Source organism: Terrapene carolina, unplaced genomic scaffold (genome assembly GCF_002925995.2).
Source record: "Terrapene carolina triunguis isolate 2854851 unplaced genomic scaffold, T_m_triunguis-2.0 Scaffold93, whole genome shotgun sequence".
Lineage (NCBI taxonomy): Eukaryota > Metazoa > Chordata > Testudines > Emydidae > Terrapene > Terrapene triunguis.
The window spans coordinates 12,983,742-13,009,325 of record NW_020664444.1 but is presented as its reverse complement, the minus strand read 5'-3'; the positions used below and the strand labels follow the sequence as shown (position 1 = coordinate 13,009,325).

The 25,584-nt window shown below is 40.9% G+C and overlaps 2 protein-coding genes across 8 annotated transcripts in view; both read left to right on the top strand.

The window, feature by feature from the left end:
• DNAAF5 (dynein axonemal assembly factor 5) overlaps positions 1-5,173 on the top strand; it is a 43,336-nt gene extending 38,163 nt beyond the window's left edge. The window contains exons 10-11 of the mRNA XM_026650768.2: positions 990-1,288; positions 3,802-5,173. Coding sequence (XP_026506553.1) covers positions 990-1,288; positions 3,802-3,932 — 430 coding nt within the window. The 3' untranslated portion in view covers positions 3,933-5,173. The remainder of the gene's footprint in view (positions 1-989; positions 1,289-3,801) is intronic.
• Positions 5,174-13,614: 8,441 nt separating this feature from the next.
• SUN1 (Sad1 and UNC84 domain containing 1) overlaps positions 13,615-25,584 on the top strand; it is a 60,072-nt gene continuing 48,102 nt past the window's right edge. For 4 of the 7 annotated variants that reach the window (XM_024219559.1, XM_024219542.1, XM_024219549.1 and 1 more), the window contains exon 1: positions 17,399-17,563. The gene's annotated coding sequence lies outside the window, so the exon portion shown is untranslated. Of the gene's footprint in view, positions 13,649-13,749; positions 13,769-17,398; positions 17,603-25,584 lie in introns of those variants that run through there. The other 3 variants (XM_024219527.3, XM_024219535.2, XM_024219519.1) reach the window with 3 other exon arrangements.

Here is a 25,584-nt window from a genome sequence, read left to right as displayed (position 1 = left end):
GATGGAGTGAGCAGGGGTGGAGTTTCAGAGACAGGGCGGGGGCAGGGCAAGGGTGTTCAGTTTCGTGCAATTAGAAAGTTGGCAACCCTAATTTTAACTGTAGAGCCGGCAGAATAGAAATACATTATGCAAACAGTAGCTATGCTCTGCTTCTTGCCAATACTGTTCAAAATCATGCTGACAGCACACCATGAGGTAATGCTATAAATAGACTCCACTTCAAAGAGTAATGGTAGTACTGTTCTATACAGACAAATGTGTAGATGTACATGCAAAAAAAAAGCCAGGAGGAATGGATAATGTGCATTTGTATTAAAAAAGAATCTGCAACTCCATACAGTCGAATAGCTTTACTATTTGACTTTCTTAGGATTTTCTATAGCACCCATCAGCATAGTAGCTAAGTGCTGAACTAAGTGGTCCTCAGCACAATCTGCTGGGGAATGGGTATCAGGAATGGTGATTTTAAATGTGTCTTTTTCCCAAGTAGGGCGCCATAGTCATTAATGTGTTTGCCACATAGCACAGCAGGAAACCAGCAACTCATTTTATAGGCATAAATATACAGTACTATCACTGAACAATTATCAAAGGATTTCCTCTTCACATCCTACTGGACTGCATGAATGCAGTACCTCAGTCCTGTACACATTTAGATAGTCTCAAACTCATAGTAATTTAATATACAATATTAGCTCAAATAACAATAATTGACAGAAATATTTTGCTGAAACAAGTGTTGATGCTTCAAGTTCTAATTAAATTTCCATCTGTATTTTTGTAATGCCTGAGTATAAATTCATAATATCTTTATGGAGATTTGCTTTTAAATAAAAATCAGCTAAATCAGTAGCAATCAAATAATGATACACTGTACCTAATAATCACGCAGTATATTTGATATATTCCAGGAACTCAAAGAATGGTGACAGAAGTAACATTATAAACTTTAGCTTTTAACAATCGTGAAGTTCATTTGTATTTTGCAGTGTCTCGCAATATAAAAGAAGAAACCATTTGAAGATTTGTCTTTATTTTATGATTTCTCACATCTGTCCAGTGTTACTTGTTCAATTACGTATATGCTTCTTTTTAGAACTCTTAAAGCGGCTGGATGATGCTGCACACGATGTACGACTGGCAGCTGCTCAAGCCTTAACTGACTGGTTTAAATGTATAAGAAATGATGATGAAAAAACTGTAATTAAAAGTAATATTGAGTTTCTTTACCGAGAACTGTTGATTCATCTGGATGACCCTGACCAAAACATCCAACGGGCAGTCTTAGGTAAGTCATTTAATGAGCTATAGGTTAATGAGCAATTTAGATTGAATATTCAGTGTTGGATACAAATAGGTGGGTGGGTGTATTTGTCCTCTCTGGAAACTAGATAGCTTCTTCTCATCCCAAAGCATCTTTACAGACACAGGAAGCACTAGTGACACCATTCATTCCTGTCCACTACTTGTTCCTCCTTTAAGCCCACTCTGGTCATACCTCTGCATACGATGTTCCACCATCTAGTCAGTGGTTGACCTTTAGGTCAGACTGACCTTGGTTGTGTTGCATTATTTTCTTTGGCACCATATCTTTAGTTTGTCTTCTACAGTGTCAGCACCATTGTAATCTTTTCAATTGCAGCCAATCCCATACCCTGCTTTTACACCCTACTCTCCATCTAACTTCATCATTTATTTTAAAATCATTCCACTTTTACACCTGCCATCTTCCAAACAACTCTCATTTTTACTGCCTCCAGCCTTCTGATGTCTGTTTCATTTAATGCAGCTGCTTCATTAGAGTAATACTGTTAATATACTGGCTTGATAAATTTTCACTTTGGTACCAACATGATGTTTTTCAGTCCATAATTTCATCAACATCTGTGCAGCATTTGTAGCTGAAGCACATCTCTTTTTAACCTCGTCCTTGATAGAACCATCGGCACTGATCAAGCTTCCTAGATGCACATATGATTTTACTTGTTCTACAGCTTCACTGCTGCTGCATTTCACCATTTTGTCTATTGTCCCTTTTCAAGATGCAACCACTTAATCTCCTTAGCATTTATTGTAAGTCCAAGTCGACTACACCAATTTTCCAAAGTAAGGAAGAGTATCATCATGAATTCAAAGGTGTCTGCCAGTTGTACAATGTCATCTGCATCAGCTAAAGAGCTTAACTCTAGATCACCCAATATCACACCCTCAAATTTGTCTAACATTCTTAATTCCCAGTTTAAGAACTTGGTGAAAAGTGATGGTGATTCCATGCCCCCTTGTCTTACACCAAACTTCAACTTGAACCAGCTGCTTAATTTTTCACCAATTCTTACGGCACTAGAGGAGATTTCGTACGTAACTTTTATAATGAAATTATCCTATCTGGGACTCCATATGGTTTTACTACTTTCCATAGTGCTTTCTTCCAAACCAAATCAAATGCCTACTTGAAGTCGATGAAAACAGCAAACATCGTTAGTCCCCATTCTTGCTTTTTTTCAATCAACTGTTCGAGCATGAATATCTGATCCATGCAACTTTGGACTGGTCTGAAGCCACACTGTTCCTCACCTACTACTTCCTCTAAAACTGGCCTTAATCTGTTAATTACTTTCCTCGTGATTTTCCCCAGCACTGATAATAAGCTTATACCTCTATAAATATTCAGACTGGTGAGATCTCCTTTCTTCAGGATTGGTACAACTAGTGTCTTTAGCCAGTTATCCGGTATCTCCTCTTGTTCCCATACCTTCTGGTATATTTTTCCAAATCTTGTGATAGCACTTGTCCGACTGGCATTTTTCACAGCTCAACTGTTATATTGTCTGTTCCTTCAGCTTTCCCATTTTTTAACCGCTTCCCTGCTCTTTCTAGTCCTCCTTCTGATGGTGGTTCAATACTGATATCCATTCTCCCTTTTAAGCTGCCCTGTTCATCTAGCTTGTATATAATGCTTGTATCTGGATGAACTACATGGTTCAGCACTTTGTCAAAATGCTCCTTCCGTACTTCCAGCACATCATCTGCATTTGCTGTCAGTTCAGCGGTAGCCTTGGTTACTGCTCACATCATTGGCCTAATTGTTTCCATACAACTTAACGTTCTTGTATATCACTTTCAGATCTTGTTTTGTTGACACCTCCTCTAGTTGTTGAGCCTCTTCTTTCCAGAACTTTTACCTGTCCGATCTTTGTGATTTCTTCTCCATTTTGCACAATTCTTTGACTTCTGCTTTCCCAGCAGGCTTGCCTTGTTTACGCTTTTCCTGTAATGGTTGCTTGTCCAGGTTTCCCTTGTTTGCTTACACCTTCTAATAACTCGATAGAGTAGGGAAATGTAATGGGGTATAGAACTTTTCACCACTAAGTCACTGCCTCAGATCTGTGAGAAGTTAGTCGTCACTGCAATATACTACCGTATGATAGCTGTTTCGTGGTCTACGTGAAATGAATTGGTACTTTCAGTCCATTTTCAAGCAGATGGTTATCAACATTGCAAATACCAATATCAGCAAAGGGGCTATCCATAATTTACATCATGCATTGGAGGGGTCCTTAATTTTCCATGTTTGTTTCAGTGTTACAAGGGGTAGGAGTGGGTCTTGAAAATCACCAGAAAATGTGTTATGTAATTTATGAACAGCCCCAAAGAGTACAGGGATTAAATTAGCATGAAGCCTGAATATTAGTTTCTCACCTCTAAATGTTGTCCTTCCAGGTCAGGTTTCAGGCACTTTGAAGCATATGTAGAGAAGGACATATCTTTTGATCATTATGAATGTATGTTCTTGTTTTACAGAAGTTTTAAAAGAAGGAAGTGTTTTATATCCAGAATTACTGGTGAAAGAAATAGAAGCAGTTGAACATAAGCATCGAACTCCAGCGTACTGTAATCAGCTACTACAGCACATTCAGTCAACCGGGGAGTAGAATTTCTGAGTCAGGAGTGGCAACGTTGTCTCTAAAGAGCCTTGTTTGAACTTTATATGAACTGGAATTGTCTCATTTTCAACTCTACAATAAAATAAGTTGAGCAATAGATGTGTGGCTTCTTTGCAAATAGTATCTTCTTTAAAAGTGAAATCAACACAGTCTGATATCTTGCATTGCAATTTCAACAGGACTGTGCATATTTACAATTAGTACTACAAACCAGAATGTTTTAATTTAATTAATTCCTTATTGAAAGTATTTGGGTTGGGACAAGAATGCTCTTTGTGAATTTATCTATCAATATTTATTGTTGAGAAAGCTAACTTTTAGTTTACAAACTAACCTCTATGTAATGTACCCTCAGGCCTAAAATTGTATTAGTGAAGCTCATGTAGGCCTCAATCCTGCAAGCTGCTGAGTACCTCAAGCTCTGGGAATTGCTCAACACCTTGCACAGCATCAAGCCCTGCCATTGCTACCCATGCTCAATTTAAATTGCATCAAGCAACAGAATTTTTACACCATTTTGTGTACTGATGCTCTTAAAGTACTGTATTAGTTAAAAACAGAGCAGCTGACCCAGCAAACACCGCAGAGTGACAAGCTTATTTTTTAGAGCAGCGCTATTCAAATTAAAGGTATATTAGTCACATAAGCATCATACTTGACAGCATTAGCAGAATAGGACCCTTAGTTTCCAACATGCCTCCGTTGTAACTAGCATCACATTTTGCAATGTTTAAAATAAAACCATTAACCCAGAGGGGAAAACGTTTATTTTTCCACAGTACTTGTAAATTGACTGAATCTCTTTGTACTACGTTTACTTCTTGCAGTATATAAAATGAGCCTATACTATTCTGAGCACATATGTCTTTTAAAAAATGCTTCGTATTGTCACTGTATTGCACTGTCTGAATAGAGAAGAATTTAATGAGAATATATTTAGAAATATACGATAAGGAATTAAGGATTTTACATGACATTAAAAACAATGCTCTTTTGTTACAAAAATATACTTAGATCAATAGTATTTTTATTTTTGTACTCGTTAATTACATGGCATCTGTATTTTTTATTGTTTACACTGTAGTGCCTTAAACGAACAAGAATTTTGTCTTTGGGTATTGTGTTAAATCTAATTTTAGGTAACCGGTTTGATCTTTTTTTTAAGATTTTCTTTTAGTGTATACAGTATGGTTTCTTTCTGTATGTTGCGCTGTATAACTAAAAACTATATTTACAGTGTCTTTGTGAATTATTATGGAGTGGTGTTCATTTTCCATGGAGGGAAATTAACCCTTAGTGGGCCATAAATGAGTTGACATAATGTACAGCAGCCTTGAGGTTCTGTTTTATGCTGGGGATCAAAATGGCTACTGGCAGCCCTCATGGATCAGAGAAGCACAAAAGTGTATAGCTGAGAATCTGGACCACTCTGACAGATACCTGAGGTTTCTTTAGCAAAGATTTTGTAGCTGATTATGCCAATAAAGTATTTTAATTGCATTGAAAAATAAAGGAAAACTACAGTGTAATTTTCACCAACTTTATTGACTGGTAAGAGCACAAGCCTTAGATACAATAATTTGCATTCAATTCTACCACCATCAGTGTCCATTTGGTTTAGCTCTTAAGGACTTCTTAATTAAATGTGCTTTGAAGGTAGATTTTTTTTTTTCTGGCAGACAGTAACCTCGTCTACCATTTTAAACTAGCAAAATCAGGTCGTAAACAAACAAAAAACAAGGTCTATTATCAAAGAAACATCTGAATGAAATAGAGAAACAAACAAGTTAGCTCTTATTCCTAACTTTTGCATTCTCTTGTATGAACGTGCACGCTGAGTAGGTAGATGTACTAATATATGATCTGCATGTACAAAAAGTCAGTTTGCATATGAAAATAGGATAGGCCCCTTTGGCTGTAAGAATCTAACAAAAGGGACTGGAGAATCCACTAGTTGCTTCCCTTCCCCATCTCTCACCATAGAAAGAATGGTATCTTAGTCACTCCTCTTCTGACATGGGATTATTCTAATCCTAAACCATATACACTCTCAAGCAGAAATCTCTTCTAAACTGAAGTTCCACTTTCCATCCACTAGAGTTCCCTCTGCAGAAGCCAAAATTTAGTTCCTCCCCCTGCTTCTGGAACCTGCCTTCAAAACTAAACAGTTGATCCAACTATTCTTAATAGGTTCTTATACCATGCTCATCGCTGTAGTATCTGAGCTCCTCTTGGAGGAGGACTTGTGGTGATTCACTGTAATTTTTCCTGATGCCGACACCAACTATTGTTCTGGGAATACTTTTGCCCAGCTCTATTATTCTTATTTACACAGTGCTGTAAGCATACATTTGTGTTATATAACAAGTAAAATGTGTCAAATGAAGTCCTGCACTGAAAAGCTTAGATTCTAAAAGAATGAGTTTATTACAAACACAGAGCAGTGAGTGGTGAGACATTGTGGAACAGGAGGGTTATCAGATGCTATTTGAAGGTGGAAAGGGAGGTGTGATGTACGTGGGATGTCATATTTCACATAGTTGTGAAATAGTTATACAACCATCCTACTAAAGCATATGTCACTTGTGTACCATACTGAAACTTCAGAAGCCAAGGAAATGTATCAACGAACTACTAGCAAACATTAGTCTCCTGCAGTGTACACCAAGTTCTGTTCCCCAGGCATCAGCACAGACCCAAATTCTAACTGTAAAGTTTTCTTAAAGACCTGCCAGATAATGCAACCACATTGCAACTTCTGTGCCAAAGACACAACTTCTTAAGAAAGCATCTACAATGGCAAAATTCATACTTCTTTATTTTACTAGTGGCAGCAATCATGTAGATAGTGTAGATATTGAGCAGGTATTTTTACCACTGTATCATTTAAATAAAGGGTATTTTGAGACCTGGCTTCACTTGAGATGCTGAGCTAGGGAGAGAGAGAGATGTACCTTCTTTGATGGAAGTGAAATATAGTTAAAGTTTCTCCAGGATGTCCAAAGCTTGGTGTCGAAAGTAGCCACTTCGAAAGCTCAAGCGTCAGCCTGATCACCCATCTTGAGTTATTTGGGAAAGGTTTGCTGTACATACAAATGTCAAATGTTTCTTTAGCAAGGCTTCCACAGGAGAGCCTTTTTGCAAGCGTACAGAGCTAAGTCCCTGACTCCTCCATCTAGTTTCTGGACTTATTCCCTCTGAGCCATGGTGGCTTCATGAGCTGAACATGCCTATGTTCCTTACAAAGAAATTTTTAAAGCAACAGTTAGATCCTCCCAGCATAACACTCACCATGTTCCACAAACTGGACATCCTCATATCCTCCAGTGTGTCCTTTGGATGGTGAATGCTCCAAGCGATGGTCCCTCAGTGAGGAGAAATGCACATGTAAATGATTACCTCAGAGATAAGGGGTGCTACTAGTTTTATCTATCCCAATTTTTCCAAAGCTCTCTAAAAACAGATCCTGCTATTAAAATCCCATCCTGGAGGATCTGTAGACCTGGATTTGCAGGGAAATGGGAAAATGTATCCTCTTTTCTGAAAAATTAATTTATTAGAAAATCCTGGTCTATAGATTCAACTTTTATTGTGTTGGTTGGGATGCAATTGAAATGTATTCAATTGTTTCTGTTTGGCTAGTTCAGCTGTTCTACCTGCTCGGGTTTATTGGGGATTTTTGGATATTTCTTATGGCAATATTTATCATGTAACTTTCAATCAAGAGTAATTTTTCCTGGCTGTGAAAGTTATCTCCAGTTGGCAGACTCTTCAGAAGGGTGTGGTTACCCTTGCACTGCCTGTGACGGAGAGCAATGGTTCTGCATTTTTCTGCAGTGCTGGCTATAGGACCTGTCTTGAAGAATCTTTGGACCTGGATTCGCAAAGAAAGAAAATGTTCGGTAAGTGGCATGCATTTTTCTCACTGGATGTGATGTCTTCTATATGTTTGCCTGCTTCTGAAGTAAAATTAGGAACTGGGGCATTAAATGAGTGACAGTAAAGAACCCCAGACAGACATAGAGACTTCAGTAGCATAGCCCCTGTTGGTGCTGATCTCTAGAGACACAGGACATGTATGACAAGTACTATGATGTCAAATGGCTGTATTGAAGTGTTGCCGCATTCTGTCCCCACCCCCATCCTTTGACAATATAACCCTAGTGGCAGTTACCACAGACTCTGACTTCTTCTTGAACACTTAAATATTTTTGATGGTTTATTGTGATACAATGCAGATTTTCTGAAGCTGTTTGTTTGCATTTTTGGCTTTGTCTGCCTTATCTGCTGACACCTTGCCTATTAGCTGTTTAGTTATAACCACAGATGGGTGTTGACTTCTCTTGATTTTATTTTTAAATGAAAAGGGGGTTTTTTAATCAGAAATTTCTCTATAACATGTAGTGAAGTTCACTTTCAGAAAGGAGTTTCTGAATAATGATCCAATTCCCACAGAAGTCAGACGAAAGACTCCCACTGGCTTCATGGAGAGTTGGATAAGTTCCCCAAAGAGCAAACCTTGGTCTTATTAAATATAACCATTAGTTAAAAACTTATTGGAACATCTGGAACTGAATGCTAGTGTTCTTATTGGTTGACTAGCAGGCCTTATCTCACAGATAAAGCCCATTTAATTGTAAACAAAATAAACCAGTTAAAGCATTGCCCGGGATAAAGGGTGACATCCTGGCCCCACTGAAGTCAATGGAAGTTTTGCCATTGACTTCAGCAGGGCCAGGATTTCATCCATAGAATCTTTCCAGGGGGTCTGTAGAGTAGGGAAGTGAGTAACTGCTAGCCGCTCTAAAGGACAGCAGGTTTGAGCTTGAGTTTTTGGACACATGATGGATTGGAGCCATAGCCCTTACATGTTTAATTATATGGAAAACAAAGACAGAGTATAAAGCATGGCCATTGGAATGTGTATTTATTATTATCATTTTTTCTAGTACAAGTATTTTTATTAAGTTTATTGTACAAAGGATAAATGAAGCCAGCAATTTTTTTTAAAGGTTAACTGCTATTCAAGAAATGGCCAGAGTACGTTCCTTGGTGTGAAGGTTACACTACAAAACCCCACTCATATCATAGCAGGAGTAACGCTGGTGAAAGAGATGTCCCCAGCAATGCTGAGTTTGGTGATTTCATTCAGGTTCTTCATCCGGTAGTTGAACTGCAGCAAGTGAGCATCATTGACAGCTACCTTGAAATGATCTGTCTCACACAGAATGTGGATCTTAAAAGGTTTGCCAGCTTCAAATGGAAACCTGGGAGAGGTTCGCTCCTCCTTTCCCCAGTTATTCTGAATCATTGAATTTATTATTAGGGAGCTGAAGGATCAACGAAACGTACAGTCGGTTAACAGGCTTGTGTCCACTTACTGAGATCAATTCCCCAGGAAAGTTTAGCAATAGCAGTAACTGAACTGAAGTAGCAGAAGAGAGGTATCAGGAACAAGGCCGCTCCGCCAGCCTTCATCATCTGTAATCAGCTTTTCTTGTTAACATCTGAAGTCCCCTTTAAGTCAGGATGATGGCAGGATCTCATAGTAAAATAGCACTGAAGGGATATGCACCCCCATTTCACTGATGACCTGATTCCAGGGTCTGAAGCAGCATTACCTTTGGCTGACTTCACTGATGGCACAGAGAAGGGGACCCTGTCAATTTAATCATATGGTGTCAGAAACAAAGTTCTTTGCCTGTAACACTAACAACTCTCTGATTTACTTTATTTGTTTATTCTGGTTGATTATTTTGTGGATTCCTCAGTCAGTTTCACTTTTACTTGCATTTGATTTCACTTTACTCACTGCTGCATTGTTTTAGATGCAAGAAACTTCAGAGGAATGTTTATTTGGTTTAAAACTGTTTCTATTCTTTTTTTTTTTAAATCATGGACTATATATATAAGCTTCTTTTGATCAAAGTGGCTCTTTCTGGTCTTAGAATCTATGAATCTTTAACAAAATCTAAATATTTGGCCAAAATTGACTCAACAATGTCCCTAAAACCTGAGGGCTGTATCCGCACAACTGAGGGGCAAAGGCAAAGTTGGTGCTGAGTCACCTTTCTTCACCATCCCTTGTTCCCCTGATGTTGGGGCTGGCCAGTGGCCAAAAGGGACTCCAGCACAAGTTGGAGCAGCTATGAGTGCTGGAACAGTTTCCTAAGGCCCATTCTACACTCGGCGTTGCCAGAGCACAGCGAAGTCCAAGCCCATCCAGAGATATGTGGGGCCCTGGTACCTCATGTTCACTGTGGCCCCACTCCTTCCCACTTTAAACAGATATTACACACATTTTGGGAACCCACTTGAGCTTGAGGCCCAAGTACAACTGTCTCTCCTCTCATCAGCCCTGGCCACAGCCCCCTGGGAGGAAGGAATGAGTGTAATAGAGCTGGCTATTCCAGCTCTACACTACCAGAGGATTCCCATGGGATTTAGGCTGAGGACCAGGTCTTGACTGTCTAATACCCTTAAACCTCCAACTACCCTTCCCCACAAAGAGAAGGAAGCAGGTGTCACATAGGTGCAGAAGAAGAGGGAGAAGACAGTCGAAAGAGTGAGGAGCTGGAGGTGGCTTTCTGAAAGGTACCTCAGCAGACAGCAGAGGGGAGCTATTAATACCCTGCTCCATTTTTTATTAAACTAGGTGTTAACTTCAGAGCCTTAATGGGATCATGTCAATATTACATACAGCAACTTTTTAAAATAAAATACATGACTAGAGTCAAGGCACTTTTGAAAGGAACAACAATGGGCCAAATTCATTGCTGGGTGTATCTGCAATGACTTAATTAGGTTACACCAAAGATGAATCTGGCCTGTCCTAGTGTCTTTATGCTCATAATCTACTTCTCAGTTTCTCCAGGATGAACTTTTTGCCCATTTCTTATCCAAACATTCTGCGTCTTGAAACTGCTTAGGATGGGAGGAAACAGATTCTCCCAGCTTTTCTTTTGTTTCATATTTCTATATTTATCACCTAGTGAGTCTCTCCTCAACAAGCTGAGTCATTTTCCCTTGAGCACATAGGTAAATAATAATGTTGGCCTAATTATACCCTTCCTCAAGAAATACAAGTTACACACATTCTATTTTTTCTGATCAGTTATTTTCACTTGGATGGCCTTGAAAGAATTCTGGTCTCTCACAGTAAGGGGTAATGTGCACCCAGAGATGCCTGTAAGAATGCTATTTTGATTTTCGATAAACATTTGAAAATATTAAAGATTTTAAAGTTGTGACTCAAACGCAGATTTCATCTTTAATTTATGAAAATGTATTACTAAAATATTCAAATAGTCAGACTCATTTCAAACCTATCTTGAAAACGTGTAAATAGCTCTATGGGCTTCAGTGGGAGTATTTACATGTTTAAAAATACTCACATGTATATTGGCAGAATCAGACCCCACTGGTGCACAGCACTGAACCTTTAAGCAGCATTGAGCCTTAAATCCCAGTGGACAGTTTGGTGTGTTGTGCAATGGTTAGTAGCACTTAAAGGAAAAGGCAAATGAGAGAAAAGGGATGAGAGATTAATGTAAAGGAAAGAAGGTGGTATAGACCTAGGTGGAAAAGATAGTGAATTGAGATGGAGACAACAGAGGAAGAGAAAAATAAAACCTTGCTCTTGCTTTTCATCTATAGGTCTCTACGTGCTTTATTACAAAGGTCATTATCCCCATTTTACAGATGGGTAAACTGTGTCCCAGGACGGTGAAGTGACTTGTCCAAGGTCACCCAGCAATCCAACAATGGATGCACAAAAGGAAAAGCTTTATTAAGGAAAATATAAAAATCTTTTTTTTTTTACGAAAAATTGGTAAAAGGAAACAAAGTCATAGCAAGTGGCCTTTCCTCTGAATGGAGAGGACATAATAGTTAGTAGTGATCTGTTGATGTTGGGGCCTACACACTTAAATATGTTTATTAATTACATGCAAAACCCCTAAATTAAGAATATTAACATTACAATGTAGAGCAAAGATTAGGTAATGCCACATCTACAGTTGCTCCGGCAACCTTAATTCTGCTCCCTTGTATAACCCCTCGCCAGGGCACCAACACTCAGAGTGAAACACTCCACCTAGCCCAGTGTCTATGGTGTGGAGCTAGATGGCATGTGTGTGTTGGTGCCCTGGGGAGGGGTTAGCAGGCTGTGCACTCATCCCCTGGCAGAGTCAGAGTGTCCTGCTGTAGGTATCAGGCTGTGTACTGGTGCTCTAAGGGAAGTGTCACACTGAACCTGGCACTCTGGTGGGGAAGGCAAGGTGAGTCACATTGGGCGTTGCTGCCTGGGGGTGTCACGCTGCGCTTTGATGCCTGGGGGGGGGGGGGGGTTACACTGTGCTGCTCTGATGCCGGGGGGGGGGGGTATCACGCGGTGCGGGGGGGGGGGGGGGGGGGGTGTCACACCGTGCTCTGTGCCCGGGGTGCGGGGTGTCACACTCAGGGCCAAATTAATGCAGGGGCTTTAGGGGCTGCAGCCCATGGCCCTGGGCTAAGGGGGGCCCCGGTGCAGCTGGGCTCAGGCAGACTGCCTGCATGCCGTGGCCACACGCTGCTCCCAGAAGCGGTCGGCTGCTGGCATGTCTCTGCAGTCCTTGGCGAGGGGGGAGGCGGCTCCGCGCACCACCCCCAGCACCGTCCCCGCCCCCAGCACTGTTCCCGCAGCTCCCATTGGCCGGGAGCACACGGAGACATGCTGACCCCTCCCCCCAGGGGCGCGCAGAGACGTGCCAGCAGCTGGCCGCTTTTGGGAGTGGCGTGGGGCTATAGGCAGGCAGGCAGCCTGCCTGAGCCCTGCTGCGCCGCTGGCTGGGAGCCACCTGTGGTAAGCGCCTCCCAGCCGGAGCCTACACCTCACACCCCTCCTGCACCCCAACCCTCTGCCCCAGGTCAGAATCCCCTCCTGCACCTAAACTCCCTCCCAGAACCCGCACCCTCTCCTGCACCCCAACCCTCTGCCCCAGGTCAGAATCCCCTCCTGCACCAAACTCCCTCCCAGAGCCCTCACCCTCTCCTGCACCCCAACCCCCTGCCCCAGGGCAGAATCCCCTCCTGCACAAAACTCCCTCCCAGAGCCCTCACCCTCTCCTGCACCCCAACCCCCTGCCCCAGCCTGGAGCCCCCTCCTGCACCTAAACTCCCTCACAGAAAGAAACTAATATAACAGCTGTTCTGAGGTAAGAAGTAGGCTATTTTGAATTAACGTAACTATATTCTACATGTTTTAAGACTGAAATGTAACCACAGAACCGCTTTATGTTAATTAAAAGGCGAGTTTAGTATAGCATGAATAACCTCGATTCCATAATGGTGATCATTTTGTTTTAAATTAGGAAAAAGACTTGTACAGGGGGCCCCACAAAATCTAATAGCCCCAGCCACACAGGAGCGTTAGGCGATGAGGCTGTCCCGCTGTGCTCTGGGACCAGGGGTGGAGGTGTCACACTGTGAGGGGGGGTGTCACCCCGTGCTCTGGTGCCGGGGTGGGAAGTGTCAGGCTGCGCGCTGCGGCCGTAGGAGGGAGCAGCGGGTGCGCTCCGCTCCGCCAGGGGTCGCTGTGCCCCGCTGCGCGGCGCCTGGGGCGGGGCGTCGGGATCTGGGGGCGGTGGCTCCCGGCGGCCCGTAAAGGGGGGTGGGGGCGGGGCCCGGTGAGTGTCGCCGCCGCTCGGTCCCTCCTCCCCGCGCAGGTAACATCTCCTTGGGGACGCGCCCGCTTTGCGAGACTCGGCCCGGCCCCCGCACTCCGCAGAGCCAACCCCTCCCCCGGGTCCTGCTGCTCTGAGGGCGGGGAACCGCCCCGAGCCCCGGTGAGGGGGTCCCTGGTGTTACCTAGCCCGGGGGTGGGGCGCTGAGTCCGGTACACGCTGCCGCCCCTCAGCGGCGGGGCTCTCGCACTACCCTGTGAGGGGAGACCCCCGACCCCTCGTGAGCGAGGGGCACGCACTGGCCCCTACCTCAGCCCGCTCCGGTTAGCACATACCGCCCCCTGCTGCTGGCCCCGCCGCCTGCTAGGAGGCGTCAGGCCCCCGGCGGGCGGACGGAGATAAGCTCCAGGAGGGGCGGCAGCTGCCTGTGGTTCCTCGGCCCTCTGAGGAGGCCCCCGCCTAGCCCTGGCAGCGCAGGAAAACAAGGCTGCGCCCCAAGGCGGCTGCGGCGTCTCCGCGGGTGGTGCCGGCGTGCACCGGGCATTGGTGGCTGTCGGTGGGGGTGGGGTTAGATGTGATTAGACCTACAGCAGTGTGGGGCTGGCAGGGAGCTCAGGGGGTCACCTAGGTCAGCCCCTGCGCTGGGGCAGGCCAAGTGCTCCTCCAGGCTCTTCTTAAAATCCCCCCTCTGAAGGGGATTCCACAACCTCCCTTGGAAGCCTCGTCCCGATCTTACCTATCTTTCTAGTTACAAAGATTTTTTCTAATCGCTAACCTCTATCTCCCTTGCTGCAAATTAAGCTCATTACTTTTTGCCCTGCCCCCAAAAGGCATGGGAAACAATTGGCTGCTGGGCTCTTTCTAACAGCCGGTAATGGGTTTGAAGACTGTTAGTAGGTTCCTCTCTCACTCAGTTGTCTTTTCTCAAGATTAAATGTGCCCAGTTTTTTTTAACCTTTCCCCATAGGTGAGGTTTTTTTTAAAACTCTTATCATTTTCGTTGCTCTCCTCTGGACTTGCTCTCCAGTGTGTCCATTTTTTTCCGGACGTGTGGCACCCAGAATTGGACACAGTACTCCAGCTGAGGCCTCACCAGTGCAGAGTAGATACCATTGGGGCCCTGCATTACCATGTGAGAGGCATGCACTTGTCCCCATCCCGCTCCAGTTAGCCCATACTGCCTTGCAGGTGCGTGCCCTGCTGCCAATGTGTTGTCTGCACTACTGCTGCCTTTTTGTTCCTGCCACGGATGGAGCTGTTGGCAATAATGGGATTTTTTCCAGGGGCAAAAAAATGGCCAGTGTTAAATAGCTCTAGAGTCTAACATTCCCAGATGGAGTCTTAACAGGAGCTTCTGAAAACTATTATAATACTTTTATCTATTACAGCTTGTACTTTACATGTGTGTAGGTGTAAACTGTGATCAGATTATTTTAGGCATGGCGGTATCGTGGGCAGAGCCAGAGAGGCACAGTTATTAGCAGGGCAGAATATAACATGTTGGTGCTAGCATGAGATTAAGAAACAGGAAATATAAACCTTACAGGAAGACTTTAGGGAAATTGGCTTATTAGGCCAGATTCTGATTGTTCCTGTAGACACAGAAGTTAGACCACTATAAAACTGAAGTGAGAGAAATCAGAATCTGGTGTATTGTTGTAGGAACTTTTTACACGTGAAAAGCCATATTTTCTTGGAAACTGAAGTCTTATATTTGTGTCACACGGCAACAGCTAAACTAGGAGCTTGGGGTGTGATTCCCAGCTCTCAGAGACATATGTGCACTACCTCTCTTCGAGCTGGTTGCACTAAAAATAGTAATGGAGCTGTAGTAGCATGGCCAGCAGCAACACAGGATAACCATGCTCAGTACATACCGCCAGGGTTCCAGCAGGTTTGTACTTGGCTCGACTAGCCTGTGTTACCACTGCCAGTGCTACTGGATGCTCGCTCGATGGTGTGTATGTATACAAGAGTTGGGAATCACACCTGTATCTTGTAGTGTAGACATAACCACAGTAACAGCGATAGCCTGCTGCTGTGTACCCTAACCTGACCCAGTACCTCAGCATGGTGTTAGTGCTGCGCTGCACTGCGTGCTAGAGTTGCTTTGCTTCACTTTGCTATTTTTAATACACAGTTCAACCAACATTACCATTTTTGATCAGATGACATGATAAGAAAAGGTGTGTTTTTTACATTGGGATAAATTAAGCTTGTGAGCAGTCTTGAGGTAAAAACACAGTAAAGACAAGGTGGTGTAGTTTTACTGTGAGTTAAGGTAGGCAAGGTAAGCACTACAATTTTACCAAAAGGTCAACCATGGGTGGAGATTAAAGTGCCCTGTCTTCACTATGTTTTTACCTTGGGACCATTCACATGCATTACTTAACCTGAGGTAAAAAGCCACTTTTTTTTTTTTTTTAGTGGTGAAGACCAGGCATAGGGATATTAAAGCTGGTGTTCTAGCCAAATTCCAATATGGACAACTACATTCTGTTTACCTAAACCATCCCCTGAAGCTACATTTCCTATGCCAGTCTTGCAATTTCACTTAAATGCATCATAAATACACTAAATGTGTGCCATGATTAATATCTGTTTTAGTAAGAGAGCAAAAAACAATGAATTTTGTTTTGTCAAATATGTATAAACAAGTGAAAAACAATGTTTGGCATCTGTTGAAGAGACATTAGTATTTTAAAACTAACATTTCAGGAAGAGGAAATGAAATTTTTCCTAAACATTTTCTCACTTCTACCATTAGCCAGAGAAGGTGCAAGTAAAATATTTGCACTAAAAGCATACTTTGAAACATGTTTCAGAATTAAGGTCTTGATTTTATAATTGACTGCATGTGGGAGCGCCCCTGTAGGGAGCCTCACTGAATTCAGTGGGGCTCTGTACAGATAATGGGGTGCTGTGCACAGTCAATAGCAGGATTGAGGTTAAACAGTAAATTTGATACCTTCTCAAAGCACACATTTGGAATATAAAATACTCTATGTAAGCATATATGTTTTACTTCTTTGAAACTTAGTTTCAAAGGTGGTTAATGTTTCAGTGATTAGGAAAATAATTAAAAATTAATCTTACATTCCAGTTCCTTCTCTAATGTACAGGGACACTATTTACTCTTGTAAAAAATGAAACTCTGCTGATTTTAATAAAGAAAAAATGCCAGGTAGAAACATTGCCTTTGCAAATGATCTGCTTAAGGAGAGCCTTGTTAACTAACCTTGTAATCAATACATCTTTCATTCTATTTGCATCTGTACACTAACAAATCATTCTGTGACCTGTCATGTTCTTCTGCCTTTACTACTTCATTGACATGGGATTAAGAACTAATTTAAATAGGGCTACAACTGGTATGTTTGGGGGTGGGAGTTTAGCTGTATTATAAAAAGCAGAAAATTGGATCAGGCTTATCTCTTCATTTTACAAATTAAAGGTAAGTGGTGAAAATTTAGGTCTTGCAAATTGTTTAGCCAGACACCTGAAACATGCATTTTAGAAATCAAATGCTGTGTGTTTTCGTTGGTATAAAGTTTATTGAAAAATGGTAATTAAATCAAAGTTAGTATGTAACTGTAAATAAAATACTGGACAAGGTCTTTAAATGTGAGCCTGTCAATCCCTTTTTATAGAGAGAAGCTAATGGGTTAAACGTGTGGGCTGGCTAAAGTAGCAGTGTCCAATAAATTCAAACTCTGCCTCTGACTGACAATTGGAGCTTTGAGAGGCTGGATCAGATTAGTCTGATCCTTCCTGCTTTGTTGAGACTGGGAAGCCATTTTGGGATTCTGCGGTGTGGAATAGAAAATAATGTGCTGTCAACTTGCAAACTTGCCTTGAATTATTTTGACTGGGATTGCTGGACCTTGGAACAGAATGCTGAAGCATATAATCATTCTAAATATGTGAAACGGATGACTCAGGATTTTGGATATATAGGTTTGATGCCATGCATTTGCTGCTGTTTTTTGTTAAAATGTAATATAAATTGATAGATCTTGGAGCTTTAGCTAGGCAAACTGTAAATTAGAGTTTTGTTTTGAAACTACTTGTTTGAAACTGCTTAAATATCTAATTCTAGTGAGCCTTCAGTAGATCACTGTACCTCTTTAAATGAATAGGCCTGGTTAGATTCATGTGCAGCAAATTCTGCTTGAGTTTTTAAATCACTGTCTAATCTGAAGGTTCCCAGTCTGTAAAATGACTCAGTGCACTTTAGCTATGACATGTTTTAGATTCTCTGTGTGTATAAACAATGAGAAGACATGTTTGTTGCCTCAGTACAACTGAATTTGTAGCTATTTTCTGTTCAGCTCCTTTTTATATATACAGCATTTTTATCTATTTAACAGTCCTGGTTTTTAGTAGTAGTGTTACAGTTTGGCAACTGTCGAGTGCATTATAGCACAAATTTTTACATTTACAAGATAAAGTCTAATTTAAGATGTTAATGTTCTTAGTGTTCTCTGAGCCTTTTTTAAAAGAAACAATATATAAACATCCTTCTTAAAAAGTTCTTCATATCCTTATGAACAAATATTTTGTATTAAGTGTGTTTAATATTTGCTTGAAGCTCTTTGCTTTTCAGCCTGTTTTAAATTGGTAGTTTTGGGGATATGTGGGGAAGACATTGCAAAAATTAAAGATACACTCCATGGAAGTAAATACAAAGTTAATTTGATCACTTATATAGGAATTTCAGATGGCTAGATTCCTACTCACTAAATAGGACAACATTAGTATTAAATGCTTATTGTGAACAATAGCAGAGTTTCAAGTTTGAAATTATAAGTCGAAACAGTTGGTTACTAGGAATTGTTAAATCATTTAATATTTATAGTAATGAAATGAGAGCCCATGGTCTAGCAAAGCTCATTTGGAGTTTATGGTAGTAGCATGTTTTCTATATGAATAATTTAAATGAGTTTGTCTGCCTTCAAGTGTAGAGTTAAAATAGCAGATTCTGTTTACAGTAATGCTGTCAAATCTTATTCTATGTACTCTTGGTAATCTCAAAAGTGAGACCCGTTTTCTTACCAAATCTAATTTTCCATTTGTAATGCATCAACAAGGGTTTGCTCTTACAAGGCTGTCAGCCTTGTATTTTGCTGCTAGCATTTGTCCAATGTCTTTTTCCAATGAAGATGATGTTGTTGTTTTTTCCCCACTCCTGAATGTTAGAGAGGAAGGATGGTCCGATGGTTAAGACAGTAGCCTGGGAATTGGGAGACATGAGTTCAGTTCCCTGCTTCAACGCAGACTTCTTGTGTGACCTTGGGAAACTTGCTTAGTTTCTGTGCCTCAGCTCCGCATCTGTAAAATGGGGTGTTTGTGACGATAAAACACTAAGAAAAGATGGAAGCACTCAGACGTTATTGTGATGGAGGCCACATAGGTACGTGAATCACATAAGTCACAAATGACTGTAAGTTTGGGCTCATCCTAGTCCCTGTAAGTGCACTGTGAATGCAAGGTGCCATGCGCTTGTCATGACAGGTTTGTGCTAAAAAGCCAGTACCTATGGGCCTTGTCACCTTTATTAAAGGAGGGGGTAAAAAAGTCAAAGGGTGAAATCCTGGGCCTGCTGAAGTCAATGGCAAAACTCTTATGGCTTCATTGGGGACAGTTCATTGAATATGTCTGTGGTTTTGAAGCTATGGAAAATGAGAGTTATAGTTCCCCTTTGGGAAGAGAGGCCTCTTAGCACAAGGCAGTGGATAGGAGCATGGTTCTTTAATCATGCTGCCGGCCTGACAGCGTTGGATTTGCCCACATCTGCGGCCATCTGTACAGAGGTGAGGTTCCTTTGCAGTGCTTCCAGAACTCCATCTCCTCCCTTGTAGCATAGCTAATTCAAGGGTTGTGTTATCACCTGTTGTCATAGCACCCTCAGGGTTCATTACACCACCAACTCTGTTGGTTTGCCATGGGTTGATGCCACTTCAGAAGATTATCTCCTCTCCCTCAAAACCAACCATTTCCAAGAGGAGCTAGGGTGTTGCACTATGAGATTGATGTGTAATAAGAGAAGTGATGTGTGGAAGCTATGCAATGTCTGCTTGCACCCTATTTGGCTGAAATTTATACTTTGGTCTCTTACTTTCCTGTACTCTAAGTTACCTCACAAACCTAGTTTGGGTCTTTTTGGACTTTTTGTAAATAACTTGTTTGTTCTTATAACCTGTGGAACTCATTGCCAGGGGATGTTATGAAGGCAAAAACTATAACTGTGTTCAATTAGATAAGTTCATGGAGGATAGGTCCATCAGTGGCTGTTAGCCAAGATGGTCAGGGATGCAACCCCATGCTTTGGTTTTCCCTAAGCTTCTGACTGCTAGAAGCTGTGACTGGATGACGGGTTGGATCACTGGATAATTGTTCTATTCATTCCCTCTGAAGCATCTGGTCTTCCTATCAGAAGACAGGATACTGGGCTAGATGGATCATTGGTCTGACCCAGTATGGCCCTATGTTCGTTCACTCTTCTCCATCCCTTCCCATCATTCTAACAGACTTTTCAAGAGAGAAGGAGGGAAATAGAGGCAGTGAAAGTCGGATCTTGGGCGTACTAAACTTGACAATATTCATCTAAGCAGCTAAGTATTGTGAAAAGCTTATACTTCGTGTCTGCTGTATTCCCTCATGACACATCAACTTGAAGTCTAGTCAGAATAAACAGTTAAAAGTAGGTTCCTTTGTCAGTTTTTGTGGCCTCCTTTATTAAAATGCTTCTTTTTTGCTCTTGTTACTTTGTGAAAGATTCACCTGAACATAGGGAATTGACTGTGTATTTGACAGCACTCTACTATATAAAGTGAAGAAACTGGAAAAACAGAACATTTCCCCCTAATCTTTCACTTACAGTAGTTCTAAGTGCTGCTCCTAACAATAGTGGGTAAAACATCTTCAGAGGCATGGGCCAATATTTTCAAAATTTGTTGTCTAACATTAGGCTCTTAAAGTAATTACCTGCTTTTTTTTCAAAATTGTTGCTGTGTGCTTGGCACTCCTGAAAATTAAATCACTCCATATTTTGGTACCTAAATCAGTTACATTTCTAACTTTAGGTACTCACTTTTGGAAACCATAGCTGTGACTTTTATACTATTAAAGCTCTGTTTAATATAGTCAGCCATTAGAACTGCTTCATACTTGCTGCTAATTTTTGAAAACATTACAGATAAAGAGGCATACCTCATTTCTGAATCCCCCTGTTGTTGGACTAACATTCTAAACTTCATTTTGAACTCAACAAACTAAGCTAAGTTGATACTTTTTTTTCCTGCTGTTACCAGGCAGTTAGGTGGTGAATCTGTGATTGGAGGTTGTGCTAGTGATTCGATTGCCCTGTGGTAACATGAGAACCAAAGGCCAGATGACCCTAGTGTACATGCATTCACTTTTTTTTAATTAGCAGAAATATAAAGGAATACAGTTCAGTAGTGATGATCTTTCCCAAAGTGTCTTTCTTCTCACAGAACTTTTTTTAAAGGGATCAGAAATTATCTAAATTCTAGCTATTTAATTTAATTTTGTTTAAAAACCTGAAAAGGGGAAACTGTGTGGGTGGAGGTGCAGGAGAAAGGAAATCTAATAGATGTTACTATGGGTGAAAGACGGGGGGGACTTTTAAAGGTGCAAGAAGGGAGCTTGCCACCCATGTCCTATTTGTGCCTTTTAAAATCTGTCCCTTGTAGTCCAGCATTCTAGGTGGAGGGACACTTGTGGGTGTCAGATGCATGAAACCAGCTGAGCTGCCAGGTCGAAATGTGATTTGTTGATGAAATGCTCCTTGCAGAGTACCTGTACCTTTTGGTCCACATTCAGCCCCAGTGGCAAATTGCAGACAGACAAGTCAGTTGTCCATAGTTTTAAGGTCTCTCTGTAGCTCTTGTTGTTGATTCAGTACAGTACCCTTACAGTGTAAGTAGAATGTGGCTGCCTTGTTAAAGAGGACCTGTGGAAAAAATGGGATTGTGCTTTGTTGCTACTTTCTCAAAAAAAGTCTTTCAGACCTTGAATCTTCTTGCATTGGAAATTCAGGTTTTGCCTGTTTTGGAAGACTGATTAGAGAGTTCCTGAAGTGATATCACGAAGACTGAAAGCTGAGCAGTTGGCAGAGGAACGGATTCCTAGTCAGTCTGTGTGGGGTGTCCTTGTAATAGCAGTTTAATTCCAGTGATTTACTAAATGTTGAAGAGAATGTCGGGGTAAAGATTCAATACCTATGCTTCAATTAGAGTGTGAGAACAACAATACACCTGCTCTGAGACATCCGTACTTCAGCAAAATCAGGGATGAGTAGACCTGATATTCTTGATGCTTCTTAGGTACACACTTTTGGGGGGTGGAGCTGCTTCAGGCATTCTTTATACATAAAAAAGAAGCAAAGGAGAGCACAACTCCAATTTTAAAAAAGTTTTCTGGACAGAGATTTATCTCCAGCTAAATAATATGAATAGTAAATAAGGAACGCTCCAACACCCAACATTGCAGGTATTAACTTCAAAGATCTAGCTGGGGGGACTATATAGAATTTAACCCTTAGGCAGTCCCTTTCTACTCATCCAAAACAAAGTAACACCTGAGCAGAAGTACATCTCATGGTTGCAACATGGTTTGATTTATCTGCACAGGGTGGATTAAAATGTCCTAATTTGCTTCAGCCAAAATAGCTTCCCTTAGTAAAGGGACAGAACCAACTTAATCACTTGTCTATTTTTTATATCATATAGTTAATAAAACTATTAAGGTTGAGACTGTTTGCATTTGATGAAACTTTGTATATAGTCAGTCTCCTCTGCTGTTTCACTAGGTTCTTCAGTGGTTCTCAATCTTTCTAGACTACTGTACCCCTTTCAAGAGTCTGATTTGTCTTCTGTACCCAAGTTTCACCTCACTTAAAAACTACTTGCTTACAAAATCAGACATAAAAATCCAAGTGTCACAGCCACACTATTACTGAAAAATTGCTTACTTTCTAATTTTTACCATATAATTATAAAATAAACAGATTGGAATATAAATACTGTACTTACATTTCAGTGTATAGTACATAGAGCAGTGTAAAACAAGCCATTGTCTGTATGAAATTTTAGTTTGTACTGACTTCGCTAGTGCTTTTTATGTAGTCTGTTGTAAAATTAAGCAAAAATCTAGATGAGTTGATGTACCCCTTGGAAGACTGCTGCATATCCCCAAGGGTATGCACACCCCTGGTTGAAAACCACCGGGGCAAACCACTTTTTAAAATAAGGAAAATGCTATTCTAAAACTGAAAAATTGGCAGGGGAACTCAAGGGCCAATATAGTATCTGAAGCTACTATTTACCCATATCTTGAGAAGGAGTAAATTTGAAGCTAACTAGGCTCTCTTGTTCTGCATGGAGGGAGCCTAAGACCGCCTGCCTCCAGTTTTCTAAAACGGGCTCTGTTTGTTATTTGAAACCTGACTATAGCTGGCAGCGTAACAACAATAGAAGATGAGTGGTTCTCTGCCCTGCCCCTTCTTTCATTTCCTTGTTCTTCCAAAAGTTGGTCCAATAAAAGATATTAGCTCGCCCACCTTGTCTTTCTGATATCCTGGGGCCAACATGGCTATAACAATACTGCATAGTCCTTCCTCTAGCAGTATCAGTAGGGGATGGGGAAAGAGTTTTCTTCTAACTACAGCTACTAGCATACATAATACTTCCTGCAATGCTTGTTGTTGAGTTACAAGGCTGCACTCTTAACTCTGGAGACTCAATATTGTTACAGTTTCTAGTTTCTTGCAGGCTTGTGAATTGAAAGAATGAGTCCAGATCTAAATCTGAGCTTTCCTCACTCTGTACACTAAATGTAATGTACAGTGGTATGCTTTTTTTATTTATAAAATATGTCAGGGTGGATAGATTTTTAAATCCCGATTTAAATCGCCAAGTGGAAAGCTTCCATTTAAATTATTGATTTTAATCAACTTTTCTGTTTGTATTTGTTACTTTCTAAAAAAAGGTGATTTCTCATTGGTTGATACGACTATTAAATAGAGCCTTTACGCTAGATTTAGTACATCTTTTTGCTACCTAGGAGGGTACACTTTAATAATATACATTTATTTGAGCAATTACATAGCTTAATATTCAGATTCTTATTAATTTTATATTTGAGTACGTTAGAAAATGGTGAATGATCTATTGCTTATTTACTAGATATTTTCTTTTTGCTTATGACTTGTCAAGCTGCATTAAGATGGTAATAAATTTAAACACATAGCATATAAAATTTATTTTTATTAAAACAACCTTTAAATGTTTTGGATACATAAATTTCTGTTATCAAAACATGTTTCACATTTATATCTAAGTGATTTTAATAAAGGAACAGAGGGATTAACAAGTCAATGAATTAAACTGATTATTTTATCAGCCTGGGGAAATTTTCAAATATGCCTAAGTGAAAGTGATTGGAGCTTAAGTTCGTACTCGTCTCATTTTCCAGAGACTTAGGCAACAGTCTCTTAAGTTGCTTAGGCTGTCCTGCAAACTTTTAAAACTAGATCTCAACCCATCTCATCATTTTTTATTCATAGACTAGAAAAGGGAGACAAGTTTTCCTGTTTTTTTTTTTTTTTTCAGCTGATTTCAGTTGATTTCTCAACTTTGAATGAAATGAAGAAAATATTCTTTCTGTGCCTGCAGAAGAGGCTGCTGCTGTCAAAAGCTGCACTTACTCTGATTCCAGGTACTTAGCTAGTGACTTCCGTCAGTTCAGTGGTGTGACTTCAGGAATAGTTTATCTCCAGCCCTGAAATTTATTATGGTTGGCATGATTGATGGGTGATTAGATGTTCATGTCATTACTAAAGAAGATGCTGCTGCTGTTAGGCATCTACCCTGGTACTTCACTGTTAGAATATTGGCAAGAAAATGAGGTGGATCCATCTTCTTCTTTATTGCCTGCAATATAACTTTGTTGTTGGGTATTTCTCTCTTCAATGTCTCTTGAAATTCTCTTCAAATTTAACCATCAGCAACACAGTAACAATCTTTTCTGCAGTTTGTCCAAGGCTATGGAAATAGGTTTTAGTATACTCAGCTTATCTTCTGCTTTTCTCTTTAGTCCAATGTTGACTGCTTTATCATACACTAGCATAGTAAAAAATGGTAAGCAATCCATAAGAATGGTGCAAAAATAAGTTTACTAACTGGTTGATTCAGTGTGTTCAGATGTGGCCACATCATCTTCAGTCATTGCCTTCTGAGGAGCATTTTTCATAATGTTTCATTCTGACAGTCAGGCCTTGCATCTTGGTTGCACTATTTGCAATTAGCATATGTTCTTCTTTTTTCTTTTTTTTTTTTTTTTTTACCCAGAGGTACAGGAATTTCTTGAAAATAAATTCCCAAATAGGGTCTTTTTTTATGACCTGCAGCCATGGCAGGTTTTTCCCCCTCCAGTTCCCAGGTGTTGAAATAAGCACTAGAGTTTGTACTTGGAAGAATATTGTTTCTTCTTCTTACACTGCCCTTCTTTGACATCAGTGTTGTTCCTTTCTGGCTGCACACTCAGCTACTTCTCCCTTGTTACATAACAAAAGAAAAACAAGAGAACTAACAGTCCAAGACTTCTGCTCATGTAACCCACAGGCCTTTTGCACCTGTAGTGTGGTTTTTTTTTTTTTTTTTTTTTTGTATTTAGGGATAGAGAGAGGCAGTTGAGAAACTAATGGATTAGTTTGTTTGTATCTCTGTCTGTGTACACAGAGCAAGGCATTTACTTGAAGTGCCCATAAACCATCCAGAAGCAAGGGCAGGTAGTTTAGAGGGCAGATCAGTGTTTCTCCAGGAGCTGGAGAATAATTTTTTCTTGCAGGGTGGAGTCATAAATATTCATAGCTTGAGAACTGAGCCAGTCAGAGCTCAGGCAGTCAGAAACAAAACAGGAGTAAGAGGCCATCCAGGTGGCTCATGGATGATTCT